This window comes from Cydia fagiglandana, chromosome 10 (genome assembly GCF_963556715.1).
Source record: "Cydia fagiglandana chromosome 10, ilCydFagi1.1, whole genome shotgun sequence".
Lineage (NCBI taxonomy): Eukaryota > Metazoa > Arthropoda > Insecta > Lepidoptera > Tortricidae > Cydia > Cydia fagiglandana.
The window spans coordinates 935,837-958,997 of record NC_085941.1 but is presented as its reverse complement, the minus strand read 5'-3'; the positions used below and the strand labels follow the sequence as shown (position 1 = coordinate 958,997).

At 40.4% G+C, this 23,161-nt stretch overlaps 1 protein-coding gene and 1 long non-coding RNA gene across 2 annotated transcripts; both read left to right on the top strand.

Moving 5' to 3' along the window:
* Positions 1-104: 104 nt before the first annotated feature.
* LOC134668158 (WD and tetratricopeptide repeats protein 1) lies at positions 105-17,672 on the top strand. The gene is made up of 14 exons (XM_063525677.1): positions 105-589; positions 671-782; positions 3,624-3,802; positions 4,910-5,105; positions 5,608-5,725; positions 7,123-7,232; positions 8,027-8,188; positions 10,219-10,346; positions 12,004-12,151; positions 12,842-12,938; positions 14,059-14,221; positions 14,994-15,162; positions 16,613-16,771; positions 17,566-17,672. Exons 1-13 carry the CDS (start codon positions 393-395, stop codon positions 16,769-16,771), a joined length of 1,938 nt encoding a protein of 645 aa, XP_063381747.1. The 5' UTR covers positions 105-392; the 3' UTR covers positions 17,566-17,672.
* A 316-nt stretch (positions 17,673-17,988) lies between these two features.
* Positions 17,989-22,836, top strand: LOC134668171 (uncharacterized). The gene is made up of 2 exons (XR_010098723.1): positions 17,989-18,753; positions 18,791-22,836. It is a non-coding gene; the product is annotated as an uncharacterized LOC134668171 (long non-coding RNA).
* Positions 22,837-23,161: the final 325 nt, after the last annotated feature.

The following is a 23,161-nucleotide window of genomic DNA, read 5'->3' as shown; positions in this document are numbered from 1 at the left end:
CCGTGGATACTTGTATTTTGAGCCACAAGAGGGTTCCGTATAGTGTTGTTCACAAGGGTTCCATTTCCATTGTTGGTATTGTCGTGTAAACTCCACTTTTATGCCATAAATAATTTTGTTTTTCTTCAATGGACGACAGCTGTTTGACAGCTCTGCTTTTATTTTCTATAGAATTTATCTCTCCATCACAAAAAAGCTTTTTGTTCCTCAATTTGTTTGTTATTTGAAAACAGAGTTCTAAATAGAGCTTTGTTGCCCTACGCTTCTAGTGAGAATCTGGGAAATGAGGGCTGAAACAGAGTGCACTATAAATAGATCGAGCCGCAGTTAGTTTATAGTTTACGTCTGATTGTGATGATTTATCAGACATATTGAGTGCGAATTAGCGAGCTATGGGTAGGCGAGAGGAGCCCGCTTGGGCTAAGGGTACGGTGGGGCTGCTGGCGGCCCGGGAGCGCGGTTACGTGGACCGGCAGTTCCAGAACCGTCTCACGGTGACCCGAAGCATGATCGACCGCTTAGGGCTCGAAACAGAGTTAAACGGGCATATGGGCTGCGTGAACTGCTTGGAATGGAACCATGATGGATCGTAAGTGTACCTCAACTCCATATTTAGAGGCTGTTACATTTATTTTCTACAAATAATTGACCTTTGTCACTTTAATCGTAGTGTTTTGGCGTCGGCATCTGACGACCTGCACGTTATTCTGTGGGACCCGTACCGCTACAAGCAGCTGCACAACATAGCCACAGGACACACTGGCAACATCTTCTCAGTCAAGGTAAGCATCTAAATAGTCCTTTGGCAGTATGGGCATCTTGTTATGAAATTGTCAATCATAGATTGTCTATGTCTTAGTTATGTTTTGCTAGCGAAATATGTGTATAGTAAACTGTAAAATTATATCTGAGCTATTCTTTACTATTTAATTTATTACACATAATGCTATGATTATCCATTATATGTTAATTGGGTACTTTACTTAAAATAAATTGTTTCACACTGTGCACAAAATAAAACACCAGATAATTATTAGTAAAACTTCAATAGCAGTTATTATTAACTACAATTTATATTTAGTAAATCGGATTGAAATGTAAAAAGTAGGTGAGTTGATCCTATTGTCACTATACACATTTTCATATAAATTCCATATTTTAGCAAATCATTTTAACGGTTCTAAAAAAAGCTGATTTGACTAGTAGGAAAGTACCCAATTATTTTCTCAATCAAGAATCATCATAGTGCTATTATATATTATGTATTAAAAATAATTATAAGTTTTATGTTCCGTATAGTGTCTAATAGAAAAAAAACATGCAGGTAGGGTGTTAATTATCCTCACGCTTCATCAACAGAGTAAAACAATGTTTTACTGGTTTCATAGTTAAATAAGCTGCTAAATCTACCATTACTCCTGGCACTGCACTGTTTTTACTGTGATCTGAAATAAAATATGTACTAATAACAAACCAAATTAACTCATCAGAGCTTGAAACACCTGACTCACCTTGTTTGATATTCTAAACCCTGTATTAAAAATTCAATTTGCTTATTTACTGTCCAATAGCCGGGTCCACATAGGGCGAGCTTACGGCTGGGGTAGGGTTGCTATATGGAAGAATTAAATGTCCTGATAAAAATCCTGACATCACCCTAAAAATCCAGACATTTCTTGTAGCAGAGATTTGGCGTAGCTTGAACGACGCCCCGGCGACGCGCAGGTCATTCCTAAAAATCCGGACACATGTCAAGTCCGGCCACAATCCGGACAAAGTGTCAAAAATCCGGACATGTCTGGACAAATCCGGACGTATGGCAACCCTACTCGCGAGCGCCGCCTCGGCCGACCCAGCCAATCATCTTGCTTTTGTACCAATAAAAACTAAGACTGGGATCTAACAAATGTCTTCTGCACTTATGGGAATGGTGTCTGCCACTATACTGACTACTAACTATAATAAATACATATTTAATTAAAATTATTTGATTTGTTTTCTAGTTGTGTGTAGCCTCAACCTTAGTATTCTGAATCCAGCTAATAATAATGGTTGTGCCACGCTCTATTGGGATCGATCTATCATCACTGACAGGACTATTGTAGCCAATAAGCCTGACATCGTGCTGTGATAGATCGATCGCAGCGCCGGACCGTGCTCGTCGACGTCACCATCCCCCATGATGAGAATCTCGTGAAGGCCGAGAAGGACAAGTCCAGCAAGTACCTAGACTTAGCTCATGAGATTACCGCCATGTGGGATGTTGACTCGAAGATCATTGTTCCGATAGTCGTGTCAGCGACACCCTGGCCGGCGGCACCCTAGGTTAGGTTTTTTATAATGTGTTTATATGTATTTTTTATTGTTTTATAAGTGTTTTTATATTCTACTTTTATATTCATATTATAAATAACCTAACTTAAGACGAAAAATAAATAAAGAGAAGATACTGAAGCATATAATAAGCATGCACTTAAAGCAATGTTGAGCATTCACTTTATACTTTCACAATGTTTGTTTGTGAACAGTGGCCTTGACATGGCAAGATAATAATAGGGCTATCAGTATATGCTTACTCATAAACCTATCAGTTGAAGTGCATTAATAAAACCTACAGTAATGGTAAAGTATGTCATTTTATAATTATTATATAAATAATTCTCTAGATAAGAGATGGACATTAATAGTCACCAAATGGAGAGGTCCACTTGGCAAAAGAGGCCGGGGCAGACCACAAATGCGTTGGGAGGAAGACTTAAAAAGAACAGCCGGCACAGACTGGATGGCGACAGCACAAGACAGGGACAAATGGGCAGCAATGGAGGAGGCCTTTACCCACTAGGGATTCATTAGTAATAACACATATTATAAGTCATAGTTTTATTTTCAATTTTTTTTATGTAAACACGTTACAATGAATAAAGGGCTTTTTTATTTTATTTTATTTTATAAATAATTCTCTAGCTGTCCATAAAATAAAAACTTGGTAAGACGAATGCAATTTTTATTAGTCAAAATAATGATTCAAAATACAATGAATTTAATTAATTTAGAGCTTTTTTTAGGCCTTCAGATCTCATTCGCAAGATCCTGGGACCTATTCAGAGAGAAGACGGCACCTGGAGGATCCGGAAAAATGCCGAGATCTTTTGTTTTCGTCCTCTTTATCGCACTTGCTGATTCCAAAGACAGAGACGTAGATAACGTTTCTATTATTGATGTTGACGATAGGCTCTCAGCGCGGTTCAACTACCCATCTTCTTCCTCGGGTCCCTCACTGCTGAGGATCGCGACCATGTATGCTCCGTCTCCACAGTGTGCCATCATAGGCCATATGGGTCACGCACTGCATGTTGCCGCCAACCACCCTCTTCACAACATCAGAACATCTCAGTGCTTTTCCTCTACCCATGTGCTATATAGGCATTTTCACTTAACTGTGCACCTTTAACGGCCGGTTAGCAATCGTTACAAAACTGACGGTCAATGTCAAATCCCATACATTTTGTCAGGAATGTAACGGTTAGACGTTACTGAAACATGACTTAAGTCGCGCTTTAAAGTACAAGTTAAAATGAAAATGCCCATATTATCAATACTGTATTGAATGTGTTTGCCCACAGTTCCTATCTCCCGACCTGATAGCGACCTGCGCCGCTGACGGCACAGTCCGCGCGCGCAGCATATGCGGCGGCGCGCCTCTACTGGAGTGCTCCTGTCATTGTGGAAGGGTTAAAAGGCTTGCCGTCGCTCCGCATAACCCGCATCTGATATGGTCAGCTGGTGAAGATGGACTTATACTGTAAGTTTCATGTTCTTTGATGAGTGTTTCTATATAACACTAAACTCTCGCGTTTTGTACACATATTGCACGAAAGGGTCTACCGCGATATCACAACAGAACACACAACAATGAAATCATATCGCGGTAGACTCGTTAGTGTAATTAAATGAGTGTTTCTATGTTATATGACATAGCGTATGCATCGCATCATCTATTGTAGCATATGTGTCAGATACGGCGGCGCGCCTCTGTGCTCTCTATGTGAGATGTTGCATTTGCTTTCTGAAATTACCTTAATTTCTGTGAAGCGGAACTTTTGATGAAGATCATAAAATGTGTCATTCTGAACTAAAACGGTACTAATTGTCGGTTGTCAATAAGGCACTATTTCCATAAAGCTTCAATTTGAAATCAACCTTATCGACAGCCGACAAAGGGGTACCTTTTGGTTGAAAACGTCACGAATGATGGCATAATATTTTTTTTTGTGAGGCCTGTTTTTCTAAGAGCTAATTAACGTATAGGCTAACGGTGATTAAAGTTAGACCAAGAAAAGTCTACAGCGATTTTGATAGCATACGCAGTGTAAGTGTGTTGGTAATACATATATACGTCATAATTTCATAGAAGTGTGACTTTTAAAATAACACTTACACTGCGTGTGCTATCAAAATCGTTTCCAGAGCTCGGAACCGGTTTTAATTTAAATCCCAAAATAGCCCAATATTTTTAATTATTTTATGCTCGTTACATAGGGCTGAATCATGCATTTAGGTAACAACTACCTATTAGATTGTCCCATTCAAAGTGAAATAATATACCAAAGAACGAAAAAGAACGTAATAATACCGGTATTTTTTATATTAAGAAAAAACCGGTTCAAGCCTTGATCAGTGCGGACTTTGAAGAGAAGAAAGTGAGTAGAGAGTGAGTACAGAAGACTCACTCTCTAACAAAACGTGTCTGTTACGATCAGCACAGATGTGGCCGCTAGGTGGAGACAGCGCCACGCGCGGCTTATGGCAAACCCCAAAATTGGGGCCGAATGGATGTACTTTTAGCTACCTGTAGCAAAGCGACGAAATCGCGGAGTGAAACACGTGGTTTAACTCTATTAATTCACAGGCAACACGACCTGCGTACCTCCCACCGCTGCACCTCCGCCAACGTGCTGGTCAACCTCCTCAACCACCTGGGCCGCTACGCCGAGGCCAAGTGCGTGTCGGTCAACCCGCGCCGGCCCTACCAGCTCGCCGTCGGCGCCAACGACCTGTATGTGCGGCTCTACGACACTAGGATGATCAAGCTTAGCAAACTACAGGTTAGTTAAGATTTTTTTTTAACATTGGAATTTGAGTCGGCCCGAGAATCCGGCCCTATTTCCCAATACCCTAAATTTAAACATTTTAGCTTACCTAATACTAAAACTAAATCTATATTTAAAGTGTTGTAACACATATTAATGGAGCTATCCTAACCTCCGGTTAGTTAAGAATATAAATTAAACATCTATTTATTTGCTTCAAAATATCCCGTCGCAGAAAGTCACGGGAAACAAACAATAGCGCGATCTAAAATACAGGGAGAGACACCTATCGGTGAGCGGCATAACTAAAGATTTGCTGATGAATAAAACAGCCCTACTGTCGCCATCTGTTGACAGTTTTGTATAAAGTTGTAAGCATTATTGTCTTATGATATCATTATTTACTAAAAGAAATACTATTTTTCGGCCATTATTGACATTTTCCTTTTATGTGTACTTAAATTATTTTCTGTTCTATTTCTATTTTCTATATAATTGACTATTATCTTGTCAGCAGGTACAGTCGGCCGGTACCCGTGTAGCATGGGAGCGCGCGAATGTTCGCTGCGCGCGCGCCGGCGCCGGCGACCCCGACATGAACATACCCCGAGCCGCGGTCACTTATTACGCACCCGGTAATATATTATATAAACATGTTGTCAAATATTCTATATTTTTTTATAATAACCTCAATTTCTGAAGTATAAATGAATTGTGTAGAAATGTATTGTAGGTACAATTACGTCTTATATTTATATGGTATTAAACAAGTAGCTCTGTGAGCTGTATACCTCGCGAATATAACTTAAAACTAGTGATGTGCCGAGAGTAAAATACCATTACCGGTATTTTACCATTTGGGAATATTACTAGTAAATTACCATTCTTACCGGTAATATTCCCAAAAGCGGGTAATATACTCGTACTTGAACGCTTACGTTATAATTGAATTAATTTAATTTAAAACATGTAGAAATAGCTTAATTATCTTTACGTCTCTTCCACTCGTAGCAGCAGCTATCTCTTTCATTCAATCTCAAGCGGAGTTGCGAAGCAATGTAGTACATATTACGCTGTATCCCGTAAGTACTGGGCTATAACACGAAAAATCGAAATTCGTCAATTGCGGGCGTTTTTCTGTCACTAAAATAAATAAATAAATAAATAAAATAAATAAATTAATGAAATAAATAAATCAATGAAACAAATTAATGAAATAAATAAATTAATGAAATAAATAAATTCATAAAATAAATAAATTCATAAAATAAATAAATTAATGAAATAAATAAATAAATTGAATAAAGAAAATAAATACAATATTGAAAATAACAAAATAAATCAAATAAATAACATATAAAAACAATGTCATTGTACTACACCTTACCTACTCATAATAAAAATGTGATGATTATTATTAAATCAATGTGATTTTTTCATTTTCGTTTTAGTTTTACTAAAATTCTGGTATGATTCATTGAGTGGTTTTGACTGGAACTGGTTTTGACTATGCCCACTTGCCCAGACAAGGGGAATACTTCTTACTTCCCAGTAATATTGGTAAAATACTGAGTAACATTGGGAAAATTACCAGTAGTATTGGGAATTTACTAGAAAAATAAACCTATGTTGATTTTTTGCACTTCGTATGATGCATTTGTTGACAAGTAATGATTTAATGTAAAACAACTTATGTTGACATTCACTTAATTTGAATATTACCGTAAATTACTGATTCTGGGGAATCTTACCGGTAACATTACTGGGAATTTTCCCACCTTGGGTATTTTACCGGTAACGGCACATCGCTACTTAAAACTGAATAATTGTATGGTTCCGCCATTTTGTAAAAAATCCAAAAACTGAATCGTTAAAAAAAATCTGTTTAATCATCGAACCTGCTCACAAAATTACAAGAGAATCGGTTGAGAATTACGACCTGTAGAGGAGAACATCCGGACATACGAAAACATATTTACCCAAGCTGAACCGGAGACGCTGAGGCTCGGTCAATAATTGTTGTTTTGTTAAGGTCACCTCTCGATTGAGCCGAACGAGCACAACTTTCCTAAGAAAGCGACCACATACGTCGCGTTCAGCCACGACGGCAACGAGTTACTCGTCAACCTAGGATCGGAACAGGTACGAACACTTGAAATATATAATATATTACATAGTTATATTACATACCTAGGCCGACAATAGGGAATATTACGCGAAACTTCATAGGGGACGCAGTAGTGGTAGTAACCACAATCCATCTCAATCAGGGGGTCTATCGCGAAACAAGTAAATCGAAATTTCGTTATCTAACCTCTCTATCACTCTTGTATATTCGAGCGATAAAGAGGCAGATAACTAAGGTAGGCCCTTGTTAACACACCGCCTTGATGTATCAATGTCACATTATATTGTCTGTGAAAACTTGTCAAAAACAGTTTATAGCACAGTATGTATAAGTTACTCTATGGTTTACTAGCTAACTTAGTGCACTATGGCGGCAGAACATTGTAGTAATAAAATAATAAAATATGTTGTTGAAAATTATCAATTTCGGCTTCTATGCTTATGATCCGAGCCAGTTAATAACTGTGTTATATATTTCGTCACAGGGCGGACACGCCATACATCAAAAATCATTTGCGTTTATATGTGTGCGCGGCACGTCTGTACACGCGTCATTGTGTATGTGTGGGTACTTAAGTCGCTTTACTGAGAGGACGCCAGAAGTCCGCCAGATTCATGTCGCGGGCAGTCGCGGGGCGAGGTAATGCGAGTCGGGGCGGGGCGGTGCGTGGCCGTTCTGTATGATAATACTATCACTTATTCTGTGAGTTTGTGAAGTTTCTTGAACGTCAGCTGCCGCTCTGTTGGCGGATTGAGAGATTGGCACTACTAAATTTTCCTTCCCCATTTCACCAATGTTTTGTTTTCAGATCTACCTATTCGATATAAACCAGGGCCGCCGGCCGGTCCTCGTGGAGTCCTTCATCATCCAGCACAACCACGCCTACAGGGCGGGCGAAGCCCGAGACCCGAGTCCCGAGCCCGAGCCGCAGCAACCATTGCCTGAATCTGTCCGCGCTTTAAAAGAACGGGTAAGTCATTTAACCCTTCATAAATTATAAGGATGACAAAAATTATTCAAAATTGAACAGTATCACTTTGAAAAAAAGTTCAAAGTTGCGTGGGAGATATATTCCCTCTGCCTATAAAGATTTAAGTGTCGCAAAACGGGCAAATCGTTACAAAACTGAAAATTCAAAACACACAATGGAAAGTTCTACGTCATAAAATGGAAAGCCAGTTGTCACTATGGCCATTTGTACGTAACGTACAAATGGCCATACAGACGTGCCCCTCCCCCGCATAATTCGGCAGACTATTTTGTACAGAAAATTACGGACAATATAGCGGAAGCAGTTATAAAGTTGACCCAAAAATTTTTTATTAAGCTATGAGCTTCATCACATATGTTCCTTGAGTAATTCTAAGCATTTCAAGCCTGGGAGCCAATAAGAAATGTGTGTCTACTCGGATTTGTAATGGATTCAAACTTTCAACCCCTTTTTAACCCTGTTAGGGGATGAATTTTACAAAACGCTGAAATTACTTTTCCTGTCTTTTAATAATATCCCCAAATACAAAGATTCAAGTCCCGCGTTCGAAAATTTTTTTGATATCCATACAAACTTTCAACTCCTTTTTCACCACCTTAGGGGATGAATTTTCAAAAACGCTGAAATTAGTTTTCTTGTATTTTAATAATATATCGTTTTACGAAGTTTCAAATTCCTAGCTTAAAATAAAACTTGAACCCCATACAAACTTTCATCCCCTTTTTAACCCCCTTAGGGGTTGAATTTCTCAAAATCGCTTCTTATCTCTTGTACACTTTATAAATGTAATCTAGTGTGCAAATTTCAACTTTCTATCTTTTGTAGTTTCGGCTCCGCGTAGCAAAAATCTCCAACCAAATTTTTCACCTTTTTACGTTTTTCTTGTAAAATTACTATGAAATTGAAAAAACAAATATCAGCAATGAATTCTACGTCTTTGGTTTATACGAAAATGATACCAAACTTGCCCTAGTACCCACCAGGATCAGAGTAGATTTTTTTTAAAGATGACGGATGGCGGCCGTCTTTGTACCCCACCCTCCCCCCCACTTCACGCTAGAAATGCTTAGAATTACTCAAATATCAGATGTGATGAAGCTCATAGCTTAATAAAAATTTTTTGGGTCATGTATGGCAGCGTTACATAACTGACTCCAGTAATAAGGCGAATCCGGTTGTTAAATTCTTACAATAGTAAATTTTTAGTAACCGGGTCAAAATTATTTTCGTTGTCTGGTTTTTGGTTCCCATAAATTGTGACGGAGTGGAGTTTTTGTATGGGGTGAAATTTAGTTATTAAATTTACCAAATTTTTTTAGAGAATTTATAATCTACAGCTAGAAAGACATGCAATATCACTCAACTTTTCTTATTTATTACAACACAGAACAGTGACAGAAACAAGGTTCGGATACCGGTATTTTACAAGCTTTTATTTAGTTTCACCTGACCGTTGTCTGTCTGTCTGTCTGTAATCAAATCTTGCAAGTTAAATTTGATCCACTTCCCGGTTTCTGATTGAGCTGAAATTTTGCATACATACGTAAATCGGGTGACAATGCAATATTATTGTGTCATTGAGCTGATCTGATGATGGAGACCAGAGGTGGCCATAGGAACTATGTGATAAAACAACGAAACCTAATTGTGTTTGGGGTTTTTAGAATTGTCTCGATGAGTATAAATTGCCTGTGGAAAGGAAAGTACAGTAAGCGATAAAAGCTTGTACCAGAAATGAATTTTTTGCCAAAAACTTATTAAGTATGGGAATAAAACCGGTATATTTTCGTTTTTTGTTAATTATTTCATTTCTAATTGGGCAATCTAATAATACGAAGTCATTACCTAAAAACACAACTGAGTCCTCCTACATTTGGAGTATAAATAATTCGAAATATATGGTTATTTCGAAGTTTTCTCAAAAAACCGGTTCAGATCCCTGGTCAGAAACAAGACAACGAAGAGAATTTAGACCCAACCAGAGAAGGTTTAATCCTGTGTGTTCGCAGGCGAACGAGCTGGTGAACGCGGGCAACTACGCCACGGCAGTTGAACTGTATAACGCGGCGCTGGGTGCTTGTCCCAACCACGCCATTCTGTACTCGAACCGCGCCGCTGCACTCATGAGGAGGGGCTGGTATGTATGTGTGGTAGCGAACGAGCTGGTGAACGCGGGTAACTACGCCACGGCAGTTGAACTGTATAACGCGGCGCTGGGTGCTTGTCCCAACCACGCCATTCTGTACTCGAACCGCGCCGCTGCACTCATGAGGAGGGGCTGGTATGTATGTGTTGTGGCGAACGAGCTGGTGAACGCGGGTAACTACGCCACGGCAGTTGAACTGTATAACGCGGCGCTGGGTGCTTGTCCTAACCACGCCATTCTGTACTCGAACCGCGCCGCTGCACTCATGAGGAGGGGCTGGTATGTATGTGTGGTAGCGAACGAGCTGGTGAACGCGGGTAACTACGCCACGGCAGTTGAACTGTATAACGCGGCGCTGGGTGCTTGTCCCAACCACGCCATTCTGTACTCGAACCGCGCCGCTGCACTCACGAGGAGGGGCTGGTATGTATGTGTTGTGGCGAACGAGCTGTTGAACGCGGGTAACTACGCCACGGCAGTTGAACTGTATAACGCGACGCTGGGTGCTTGTCCCAACCACGCCATTTTGTACTCAAATCGCGCTGCTGCACTCATGAGGAGGGGCTGGTATGTATTCTCAAGTAACAGGAGTGGTTTTTAGGGTTCCGTACCCAAAGGGTAAAACGGGACCCTATTACTAAGACTGATGTCCGTCCGTCCGTCCATCTGTCACCGAATGTATCTCACGAACCGTGATAGCTAGACAGTTGAAATTTTCACAGATGATGTATTTCTGTTGCCACTATAACAACAAATACTAAAAACAGAATAAAATAAAGATTTAAGTGGGGCTCCCATACAACAAACGTGATTTTTGACCGAAGTTAAGCAACGTCGGGCGGGGTCAGTACTTGGATGGGTGACCGTTTTTTTTTTCCTTTTTCTGCATTATAGTACGGAACTCTTCGTGCGCGAGTCCGACTCGCACTTGCCCGGTTTATTATTCTTTTTGCTACTGTCACATGGGCGTAAGGTGGAAAATGTATTCACTATTCTGTTATACAATAAGTCTTGTGGTAACGGAACGGCCAAGCCACATATTTTGACTAAAGTGTAGAGTTTGTGAAGTTATCTAGGGCTTGTAGAGTTAGAAGCTTGGTTCTACATGAGATCTGATAACTTTTTGACAGTGCGAGCCATATGGCAACATTTTACATGAAACTGTTTTGTTTGGATAACCCTTTACCAACCCAACCCAACCGCCCCAGTTATATGGTAGACTTAGATAATTAACTTGATAAGTAAGTTTGTTACACAAAGCATTTGGAAATCGCTCACAAATAATTCAGTCTCGATTTTGTTAAAAAAATATAAGTTATAATAAATAATAAGCAACCGAAAAATTCTTATTACATTAACTCCCTAGTATAATAGACCGCGCAAAAAGTCTGCAGCGATTTTGATAGCCCACGCAGTGCAAGTGTCATTTTAAACGTCAAACTTCTATGAAATTATGACGTACAAATAACACTTACACTGCGTGGGCTATCAAATCCGCTGCAGACTTTTATTGGTGCTACTATAGTAATGGGATTGCCTATTAATAGTAGTAGTAATCACTATTGCACACAACACAGGTTTACATCATATTTCCAGAAATAAAGGTATCTACAAAGGGTCCTATTACTTATTGTTATAATATTCTCAGGTCCGGAGACACCTACGCGGCCATAAAGGACTGCTACCGGGCCATCAAATTGGACTCTGGGCACGTCAAATCTCACTTCAGACTCGCTAAGGGTCTGATGGACCTTAAGAGGGCGCGCGAAGCACACGAATGCTTGCTTTACTTTAAGGTAAAACCGCTAAAAGCCATAACATTGGTGTATTAGGGTGGCATTCCATCTGTCCAATATCTTGGTCCAATCTCACCTTGGACCAAGATCTTGGATCTTGGGTCTTGGTGCGTCTCACTCTCTCATTAAGCAACATGTGAGACAAAATACACACTGGACAAAGAAATTGGACAGGTGGAATACCACCCTTAGTGAAATTCAGACACATAACTTTTGAAGCCCATATTTAGGCTGCTACTGCGTTTTACAGCAATCAGTATAGTAAAGAAAAAGTTCTAAACGGCGACCATTTTTGAAGTAACATCTTCTTTAGCGGCGCTGTGCACTTTTTGTGATGGGGAAAAAATGTTAAACTCGCGACAGGTCACGCGACCGTAAGATTCGTAAGACGTAAGACGGATACGTGACCTGATCGAAAAACTGTTAAGGCCTGTCTCCATATTGCGCGGCAAACTATCGAACATTGGCTCGCGAGGCAGCCGCGCGGTCCAATGTTCGATAGTTTGCCGCGCAATATGGAAACAGGCCTTAACAATGTCATTGAGTTTTCACTTCTACCGGCACTCCCGGAGTGCAACCCGTTCTTTTTTTTATTAAATAACATTTGAAATTCTAATTGCATAAAGTGTTGCTGTCTTTAGAGGTTAATACTGTTAATAGTAATGTGTGTGGCTGTGTGGCTATGTGCAGGACAAGTTCCCGCGGCACGCGTCGAGTCACGCGGTGTTCCTGCTGCAAAAGGACATCAACGTTGCTCTGGACACCGTCGAAACCCAGGCCGACGAAGGTAGAACCGCTATCTATACATATTTGATAGATTACTTAAAACATATGTGACGTTCCACGGCAAAAGGTACCTTATGGCGGCTGGCGCTTACGTCGCATAGCGCCGCAATAATATTGGAGCGGCGTTAATATAGCGTAAGCGTCAACCGCCATAAGGTACCTTTACCCGTGGGACGTCACATATTTATTTATATTTGTCGAAGTAGAACTATTTTGGTACAGTCAAGTGTAAAAATATGGGTGCATACAACTCACTTAAAAATATGTCCCATAGTTCTTAATTCGCTGATATAAGAGCTATGGGACATATTTTTGAGTATGATGGGTGCACCCATATTTTTACATTTGACTGTAGAATATAGGCTACTTTCCTACTAGTCAAATCAGCTTCTTTTTTAGAACTGTCAAAACGATTTGCTAATATGGAATTTATATGAAAACGAATGTAGTGACGTCACGGTCAACTCGCGTACTTCAAGTTATTAAATAGAAATTGTGCTTAAAAATAACTGATGTCTATGTTTTTCTAATAATTATCTGGTGCCTTATTTCGTGCACGGTGTGATATCATTTATTTAAATAGGGATGCTATTGTTAATGATTTTTTTTACCACATTCATTCGGAAAGTTCTATTTTTTGATCAGTGTGCATCTTGGAGGATATAACCAACGGAGACGCCATGTCTAAAATTTTCGGTACAAAATAGTCTGCCGTTTTTTGCGGGGGAGGGGCACATGAAATGTATAGGTACGTCATGTCAGATAAACGTCAGTCCATACATATGGTTGACATGAGGTTGACCATTGGCCGCCTATTTTCGACAGAGGGGAACGCCTGTTAATGGCGGCTCCAAGGTGTGCATGTGCAGTGTTGCATTTTATTCTTTAGAGAGCAAAGTAGTTTGATGCAATTTCGATTCTGAAAATTTGTTTCTTCATGTTGGCTGCTAGGATGGACTTTCTTTTTAGTGATAATTTTGAATAATTCATATTTGTTTAGGTAAATTTGGTTTTGAAAATATTAATAATATGTATATTTTATAGTATTTTTTTTTAGTTTATACATTAATTGTTAAGAACTGAATTCGAGAGATAATTTAATATTGTAGCCCCTTCCTCAGCGCCGGGCGAGGCCGAGGAGAACCAGCCCACCAGCCTGCTGGAGCGCCAACTGCGGGCCGCGGCCCTCGACTACTCGCAGCGCTTCCTCGGCCACTGCAACACCACCACCGACATCAAGGAGGCCAGCTTCCTGGGCCCCGACGCTAATTACATAGCCGCCGGGTGAGTTGTGCTAACAACTAAAACGGTTGAATCACTCGCCACGCTCGGTACTCTTTAAATTGATAACAAGTAAGTTCGAGAGTTAATTATGATATTTTAAAATCCCTGCGCACGTCACATAAATTTTTGCCGTGATAGTTTTCTGTTTTCGACGATATTGTTAGCTGTGAAGTTGGGGAATGATAATTTAATTCAAATCACAAACAGTAATATTTAAGGAAACACCTTCGAGCAACACCGAGAAGAGAATCGGCATTCGCTTTAAGTATTTCCCCTCTATCGAAACACATGCCCAACTGGGCATGCACACTAGCGCGGTGCGTGTTGTGACTCATACGTACACAAAAAAAAAAGATCGAGGTGTGCAAGATTGTCTTGTCCGAGTGTCAATTTCCATTTATTTGTGTCGTCATTACAGAGTGGATTATGTGAGTAGGGAGTGAGAAATGCGACTGTGTGCATGTTTCCCCCTGCTAAAAATGGCAGAACGATTTGCACTAAGACTTCGCTCGGGCTCCTCCCTTCCGACGTGTCGGAAGCCGGTGTTGCTCGAGGAAAAACAATAAAAGAACGTACGATTACTGAAATTAATAATCACGATTCGCATTTAACAATATAAATATTTTGATTTGATTTGATTTCCAATCAAACCGAGAACCAATATTCGGTCTATCTGCTGCCGCGGAGTGAGTTCGGACCAGAATGCTATTCTGTACTAATAATTCTATGTTATAAGTTAAGCATGTGTTATAATGTATTCGTTATTGAGCAGTTCGGACGACGGCAGCATGTTCATCTGGTGCCGCCGCACCGGCAACATCGTGCGCTGCCTGCGCGGCGACGAGTCCATCGTGAACTGTGTGCAGCTGCACCCTGCCGCCTGCCTGCTCGCCACCAGCGGCATCGAGCCCTGCGTGCGCCTCTGGAGCCCCAGGCCCGAGGTACACATCACCTGCTAGGTTCACTACACAACATCGTGCGCTGCCTGCGGCTGCACCCCGCCGCCTGCCTGCTCGCCACCAGCGGCATCGAGCCCTGCGTGCGCCTCTGGAGCCCCAGGCCCGAGGTACACATCACCTGCTAGGTTCACTACACAACATCGTGCGCTGCCTGCGGCTGCACCCCGCCGCCTGCCTGCTCGCCACCAGCGGCATCGAGCCCTGCGTGCGCCTCTGGAGCCCCAGGCCCGAGGTACACATCACCTGCTAGGTTCACTACACAACATCGTGCGCTGCCTGCGGCTGCACCCCGCCGCCTGCCTGCTCGCCACCAGCGGCATCGAGCCCTGCGTGCGCCTCTGGAGCCCCAGGCCCGAGGTACACATCACCTGCTAGGTTCACTACACAACATCGTGCGCTGCCTGCGGCTGCACCCCGCCGCCTGCCTGCTCGCCACCAGCGGCATCGAGCCCTGCGTGCGGCTCTGGAGCCCCAGGCCCGAGGTACACATCACCTGCTAGGTTCACTACACAACATCGTGCGCTGCCTGCGGCTCCACCCCGCCGCCTGCCTGCTCGCCACCAGCGGCATCGAGCCCTGCGTGCGGCTCTGGAGCCCCAGGCCCGAGGTACACATCACCTGCTAGGTTCACTATCACAACATCGTGCGCTGCCTGCGGCTGCACCTCGCCGCCTGCCTGCTCGCCACCAGCGGCATCGAGCCCTGTGTGCGGCTCTGGAGCCCCAGGCCCGAGGTACACATCACCTACTAGGTTCACTATCTTAACACTTAACCATATGAAAATAAGGCGCATTTTTACACACTAACATTTACGCTCCCCCTAGGAGGCCTGTGCCGACGTTATTCGTCATCGCGGTAACGATATGTCGACGTTGATTACTGATAGACTGACAACGGGACAACATCGAATCGACATCGCTAGTGCCCTAGATCGGCAAAGTGACCTTGAAAACGCGTCACGCCGACGTACCTACCTAACTGACCGAACTGTTTAAATTTAGTTTAATATTTTGAGGTCGGCGTGGCGCGGACTTCTACTGTTTACCAGGCGGGTAAGCGCTGGTGGCCTAGCGGTAAGAGCGTGCGACTTGCAATCCGGAGGTCGCGGGTTCAAACCCCGGCTCGTACCAATGAGTTTTACGGAACTTATGTACGAAATATCATTTGATATTTACCAGTCGCTTTTCGGTGAAGGAAAACATCGTGAGGAAACCTGCATACATCTGCGAAGAAATTCAAAGGTGTATGTGAAGTCCCCAATCCGCATTGGGCTAGCGTGGGGACTATAGCCCAAGCCCTCTCGCGCTCGAGAGGAGGCCTGTGCCCAGCAGTGGGACGTATATAGGCTGAGATGATGATGATGATGATTGGTTTAGAGGCGTGTAGTCTATTTAAGAAATACGTATAATTGAACCCTCAAAATATTTTGTAGGACGGTGTGGAAGAGCCCCGCGTGGTGGTGGACGCGGGCTCGGCGGCGCACGAGAACCAGCGGCGCATGCGCAGCGACCCCTTCGAGGCCATGCTGCTCAACATCAGCTTCGCCGGCGCCGACCGCGACCTGCACTCGCCCGCCTGCCGCGCCAGCTAGGTACCACCGCGCAATATAGCCACTTGAGGCTCTTTTTCCTTTCAAGCAATTTGGCGGCGAGTTTACCTAATTGCCTGGTAGATGGCGCTGTACCGGAAGACGCGAACCCTACATCGCGCTAACGACGTGTCAACGTAGATTATATAAGTAGTTGGAGTATCTAGGCCATGCTGCTCAACATCAGCTTCGCCGGCGCCGACCCGACCGCGAAGACAGCTAGATCAATATATACCTTATGTCGGGACAATAGGGCTCATTTTTCAAGAAATTTCCGAGCGAGGGTATCCAATTGTCGATAGATGGCGCTGTACCGGAAGACGCGAATCCTACATCGCGCTAAAGATGTGTCAACGTAGATTCCATAAGTAGGAGTACTTCTCCATGGATTTTTTTTGGGTAATGGGTGAAGGGCCTTACGGTGTGAGGTACGATCTTAAATGTAGCACCTCTTTCTTTGAAGCAATGTCGCGACGAGATTACAAAGATTTAAGTACTTCATTTGGCGGTATTTTGTCCGAAGTGATTTTAAGATCGCGCTTTTTGACCGTCACATGGCAATTAAGTTGAAATTAAAGGCCTGTGCACACCAGATGCGTGTGCGTAGACGTGCACGTGCGCGTTGTAGTATACAGATCCTTATGAGAGATGGCATACCACTTGCGTGACGTGTGCGTCTGCGGCTCCAACATTTTAGCGCACGTCACGCACACGCAGCCGGTGTGCTCTGGCCTTAAGTGCAAGTTGAAGCACAAAGTTTTAAAAACTTATTTAAAAATTATTATTTTCTTTTGCAGGTGCAAATTGCAATATGTGATAGCCGATATGCAAGATTCGGTTTCCTTATCTTCTCCAAGTCAGCTGTAAATGTAAATAAATTATTCATTAAATGATACGCGCCCAAGCTTTCATTTCCTGTATAAATACTCGACCAACTAAATTTTATTTAGTCAGTAATTTGCAGATTATTGACTATACTATATTATGAAATAAATGATTTCTCATATACTATAAAATTTGGGGCTAGACCTAATCTTATACATTTATACTGATGCATTTTATTTGGTCGAGTATTATAACAAAAACGATATTTATATTTCGTCGGGTGACAAGCAAAAGTCACTAAGGGGCTATTCATAAATTACGTCATTTCAAATTAAGGGGGGCGGGGGTCTGGACATCGGATGACGGTAGCATGAAGTAGGAGGAAATGGGGTCATTTGAAGCATGATTTTTGGATGATTATAGGGGGGGGGGGGTCAAAAATCGTCAAATATCGATGACGTCATTTATGGACAGCCCCTAAGTACTATCAAAAAATTAAAGTCACAATGCACTTTATTACACTTGTAACACGGTTTATTGTCCAATAATTTCAATGGTGTTAGTTAGTGACTTGATTGTCACCCGACGATTTGTTTTCGTGTCAGGGCTGGTGCTAAGGTTTGAAAATGGAACTGAAATGAATTGTCATTTGCCGTATTATATTATAAATGCATAGCATAGCGATGACGCGTATATTATCATTTTTGTTAGAATTAATTTATAATACTGTTCTAAATTAAATGGGCGGTGGCTATATTGCCAAAATAGTCCAATCTACCTAAATGCTGTAAACAATTTTACCGTTCATAGTAATAGGGCTGTGGAGTTATTGTCAAGAAAATAATCCTTGCTGATTGGACTAGTGATACTGACTGAATACTAATGAGTATATCGTCAGCTGACAACTAAAACTCACTAAATACAAGTGCGAAAAATAGGAAATTCACAACGAGTGGCGATAAATTAAAACACGACCGAAGGCAGTGTCTTAGATCGACACGAGTTACAAGTATTCGCACATGCATCGTACAACGTTTTACAGTACATAATTATCGCACTAGTGCGGTAAAGTAGCACTATATTTACTGTAAAAATAATTAACCAAAAATGAACCTTGTTTTGTTACTAATACGGTTCACTATGGCTCTGAACTTGTGGTAGTCATTAGTGAGTTTGGGTTTTCACCTGACGATATAGTTTTTTAACTGTTAGATCTCAAGATCAGACAGTTGGTCTGACTTAGAAAACAAAGTTATGATAATTATCCTTTTGTACATAGGTATAAAAAAGATACTAAACGCCACTTGCACCATCCCACTAACCCGGGGATAACCGGTTAAACCTGGAGTTACCAGTACAAGACAAGACACTGGGTCAACGGTTTGGTTAACCCTGGAGTTACCATGGTTACCAGTACAAGACACTGGGTTAACGGTTTAACCGGTTAACCCCGGTTTAGTGGGATGGTGCACCTGGCGCTAAGAGGAGTAGAAGATTGAAATAAAGGAAAGTCGCCAAGTTTTTTATGAAATGAAGTTTAGACAGGATTTGGTTTAGTCACTATTTTTTAAATAACAGTAATTCACTTCGTGTCGTGTTGTATGGCTGCGTGATTTCATAATTGCTGAATCACGAAGTGAATATCTGGGTTTATAGTCCGTTTTTTAAGTATTAGAAAAAAAAGTAAACAATCTTGAGGTGTCTTTTTCTAATACTAAAAAAAACGAACTATAGGCATAAAAATAACACAATTGCAGTCAAAAGTACGGAGTTTTTGATATATGGTAGCCGGCGTTTCAATATGGGACAAATGACCCTTTTTCTCAGTTAAATGTATTCCCACAATATTTGTAAAATATGTTCAGACCTATTTCATATAAAAAAAGTTTGATTTGATAATGCTTTTCTATATAATAGTCTTTATATGATCAATTATCAGCTTATTTTATATGAAATAGATTTCCATTAAGAAAGTAATATACATATAAGGTATATATTCTAAATTTTGAAATAAATGTATCATATTAAATGTGTTAAATAGATTAACTAGCAAATTTATACTGTTTGAGTTGTACTCTAACTACATATGTAATTTTAGATTAAATAAAATTACTTGGAACTATTAATGGGCATTTTCATTTATAATTTTAAGCCAAAAAAAACTTTAAATACACTTTGATCGAAAATTCAATTTGGATTTCTGGGTCCCATTTTCGCCGGTAACCATTTGGTGGCACAGTTTAAATGAAAATACCCATATTTTAAAATAATATCCACTCAACTAAATGTAAGATAATAGCTCACGAAACTTTAAGTTACATTTTCTCAGTCAAACGGATCTGGCGGCACGGCAGTGCCCCCGCCAAGTCGAGCATTTCCTTTACCGGAATAAGTGAGTTGCTTACTTATTCCTCTATGCTGGAATTGGAATTCATGGATCATAACTTTATAGATAAATCATGGATGGAACAGTACAGCGAGGTGCAAAAGTGCATACCACTTTGTTAACCTTTTCGACGCCGTGTCAAACACAAAAGCTGTCACTCGGACGACAAGTCACCGAAGTGTCAAAAATGAAATTGAACTTTATGCATATGCACGTAGGTCTATGTTGCTCTGTGGTCTGTGACCAATTAATCCGTCTTTGGCGTTGAACCTGCGGTGCGGATATATCGGTCATTGGCGTCCAAAAGGTTAATGAATTCCTTAAATTGTGTGCAGTTTTGCAACTCGCTGTGCCTATACGATTTGACAAAAACGGCGCTATTTTAATATCTTTAATATATTAAATTTTCTTTTGACATTACACTCACTAGCTTTGTTAACGATAACTATAAATATAGGTATATTTATGTAAGTATATCTGGGTCATGTACATAGGTACATGGAAACGCTTACATGCAATATACATGGAAGAGAAATCTGTGTTAGAATTCAGAGTTTGGCTAATAGACATTATCCTAAAACCTAGCTCTTAAAGAAATACGTTGTTTTTGGTCAGGCTGAAAATGTAAATAAGTACATAGTTATAAAACTTATATTACCTATTATAAATGTTATATTTAATAACAGATGTATTCATGTTTTTTACCTTTACATCCATCATAATGACTTATAGTTTGTAAGTTGGGGCTTTATGTTAAATATCCAAGGTCTTCATAACAAAACTTCTGTGAGACACAGACATACATATTAGATATGTATATGAATAAGTTTTTGGCACAAATTTCATTTTTGGTACAAGCTTTTATCGCTGACTGTATTTTTCTTACGACAGACAGCTAATACTCATAGAGGCAATTCTAAAAACCCCTAACACAATTCGGTTGTTTCATCACAGAGTTCCTATGGCCACCTCCTGTCTCCATCATCAGATCAGCTCGATGGTACCATAATATTGCATTGTCATCCGATTTATACATGCATGCAAAATTTCAGCTCAATCGGCAACCGGGAAGTGGATCAAATTTAACTTGCAAGATTTGATTACAGACTCACAACGGTCAGGTGAAACTAAATAAAAGCTTGTAAAAACGGGTCAACTAAATTTTAAGTCGAAGAACGCTCGACATGTTTCACTCCGTACCGAGTAGTATCGTCTGGAGCTGGCGTTGGCGAACCGGCGCAGATGGCTGACTGCTTGCTGAGTGTTTTTCGACTTAAAATACGTGAGTGACCCCTTTTTAATATATTTAGTATATCCATGGTCTTGTTCAGAAAGCTGATAAATTGAAAGTTGCATTTATTTTAAAATGTATTCTCATATCTTTTTTTTTTCTCATATCTTATACATCCTAGTATCAATTTAGTTAGCCTGCCTTGAAATCAAAAAATATCACATACAGATATAACTAAGATAGATATGTTATTTAACTTTATAGAATTTAAATTACTGTCTAAAATGTAAACTTTCAAATTTAATTTAGTAGGTATACCTGCATAACTGCAGGTAGGTTAGTGAATTGGCTATCTTTTTTTGTTATATGAAGTAGGTTTTATTTTGTTTAAAACTAGTGTATATAGTATAAATGTAATATTTTCGTATATGTATGTTGTTGTAAATACATACTATATTTGTATGAAATGTGCTAACGCAAACTGGTTTGCCTTGAGGCGACTTTTTACGTGAAAAGGTGTTTTATTCTTAAAATAACTTATTAAACTTTATATATTACCTTTTGATCGTCGGTTTTTCCTATATTACGCGAAACGAAAGCGTAGGGGGCGCCACTACCACAATCGGAGGGTCTACCGCGAAACGAGAAAATCGAAAGTTCGTTATCTAACCTCTCTATCACTCTTGCATACTCGTATTCGAGCAATAAAGAGGCAGATAACTTAATTTCGATTTTCGCGTTTCCCGGTAAGCCCGTAAACAAACCGCCTTGATGCATCAATGTCATATTCTATTATCTGTGAAAACTTGTTAAAAAACAGTTTATGGCACAGTATGTATAAGTTACCCTATGGTTTACGATAAGCGCTAGTGCTGCACTCTGGCGGCAGAACATTGCAGTAGGTATTACCCCCTATTGGCAAGGTGCGAAGTCGGTGGAGAGAGAAGTGGGGCTGATTGTCACAACAAACACACGTAATCTTATAGAATATTTCACATTAATGCTAGCGGCAGCCGTTGGAACTAATTTTATTTCATAAGATTTAATGTTAAAAACCCATAACGTTAAATGAGGACAGTACCTGTCGTGCACCTAGCGAATATGAAAAAAAAACTATTAATAAGTTTATTTTCAAGACGTGCGTGACGATTAATAAGTTAAAACATAAGTTTGAATTCCTGAATAAGACCTCTGCATAACTCTTATATCGCCATAGTTTATAGTATACTAATGAGTAACTAACTATTTATGTATAAGTAGATTTTGACTAAAGATATAACTGATTAAAGCTGTGTAAATGGTTTCTAATTGTGGTCATATGGTAAGCTTGATTTTAGATATTTTAATAGAAGATAAAATAAAGATTTTACTAATACTGTCTTACTAAAGTTGAATGTGTATTCGGCCTTACGAAGACAGTAGGATACTCGTCCACACAAACGTAGTGCCGATTTTTTTTCTACTAGAACTAAAAAAACTATTGTGCATAGCTTAGCCGTGCGCCGCAGTGGGGTTCAAACTCATTTAGTTTGGCAGAATACCCGTGTGCTTAAGGCGATGTGCCTTTTTGCAACACTTGGATTTTTTATTTGGTTAGATGTTGTTAAATTAAAGATTTGTTAGTATTGTTTGAGTTTTATTTGTAGTAGAATACCCATATTTTACACCTATAAATTGAGAAATACATAGCTACAAAATCAGACAAATATACAACACCACAATACGAAAGCAAATTAGTTTATATATATTTTTTTAGAACCGTGTGTTGTTAGTAATATTTTATAATAATATGTATTTAAACCTGTCAAACACTAAAGTAAGGACGACAAGCACGAAAAATTTCGTACATTGCCCCGCCTGCTGCATGATGCCGGCGGTCAATGAGACTGTGCGAGCGGGACCGCAATATAATAGGGTTGTTGCCACATGTTGAATTCCATAACTAAATCTA

Coding starts and splice junctions, on each gene's coding strand:
- LOC134668158 (XM_063525677.1), top strand. CDS start 393: ATGGGTAGGCGAGAGGAGCCCGCTTGGGCTAAGGGTACGGTGGGGCTG. Junction 7,233..8,026: donor TCAACCTAGGATCGGAACAG/GTACGAACACTT, acceptor TTTTGTTTTCAG/ATCTACCTATTCGATATAAA. Junction 15,163..16,612: donor TCTGGAGCCCCAGGCCCGAG/GTACACATCACC, acceptor AATATTTTGTAG/GACGGTGTGGAAGAGCCCCG.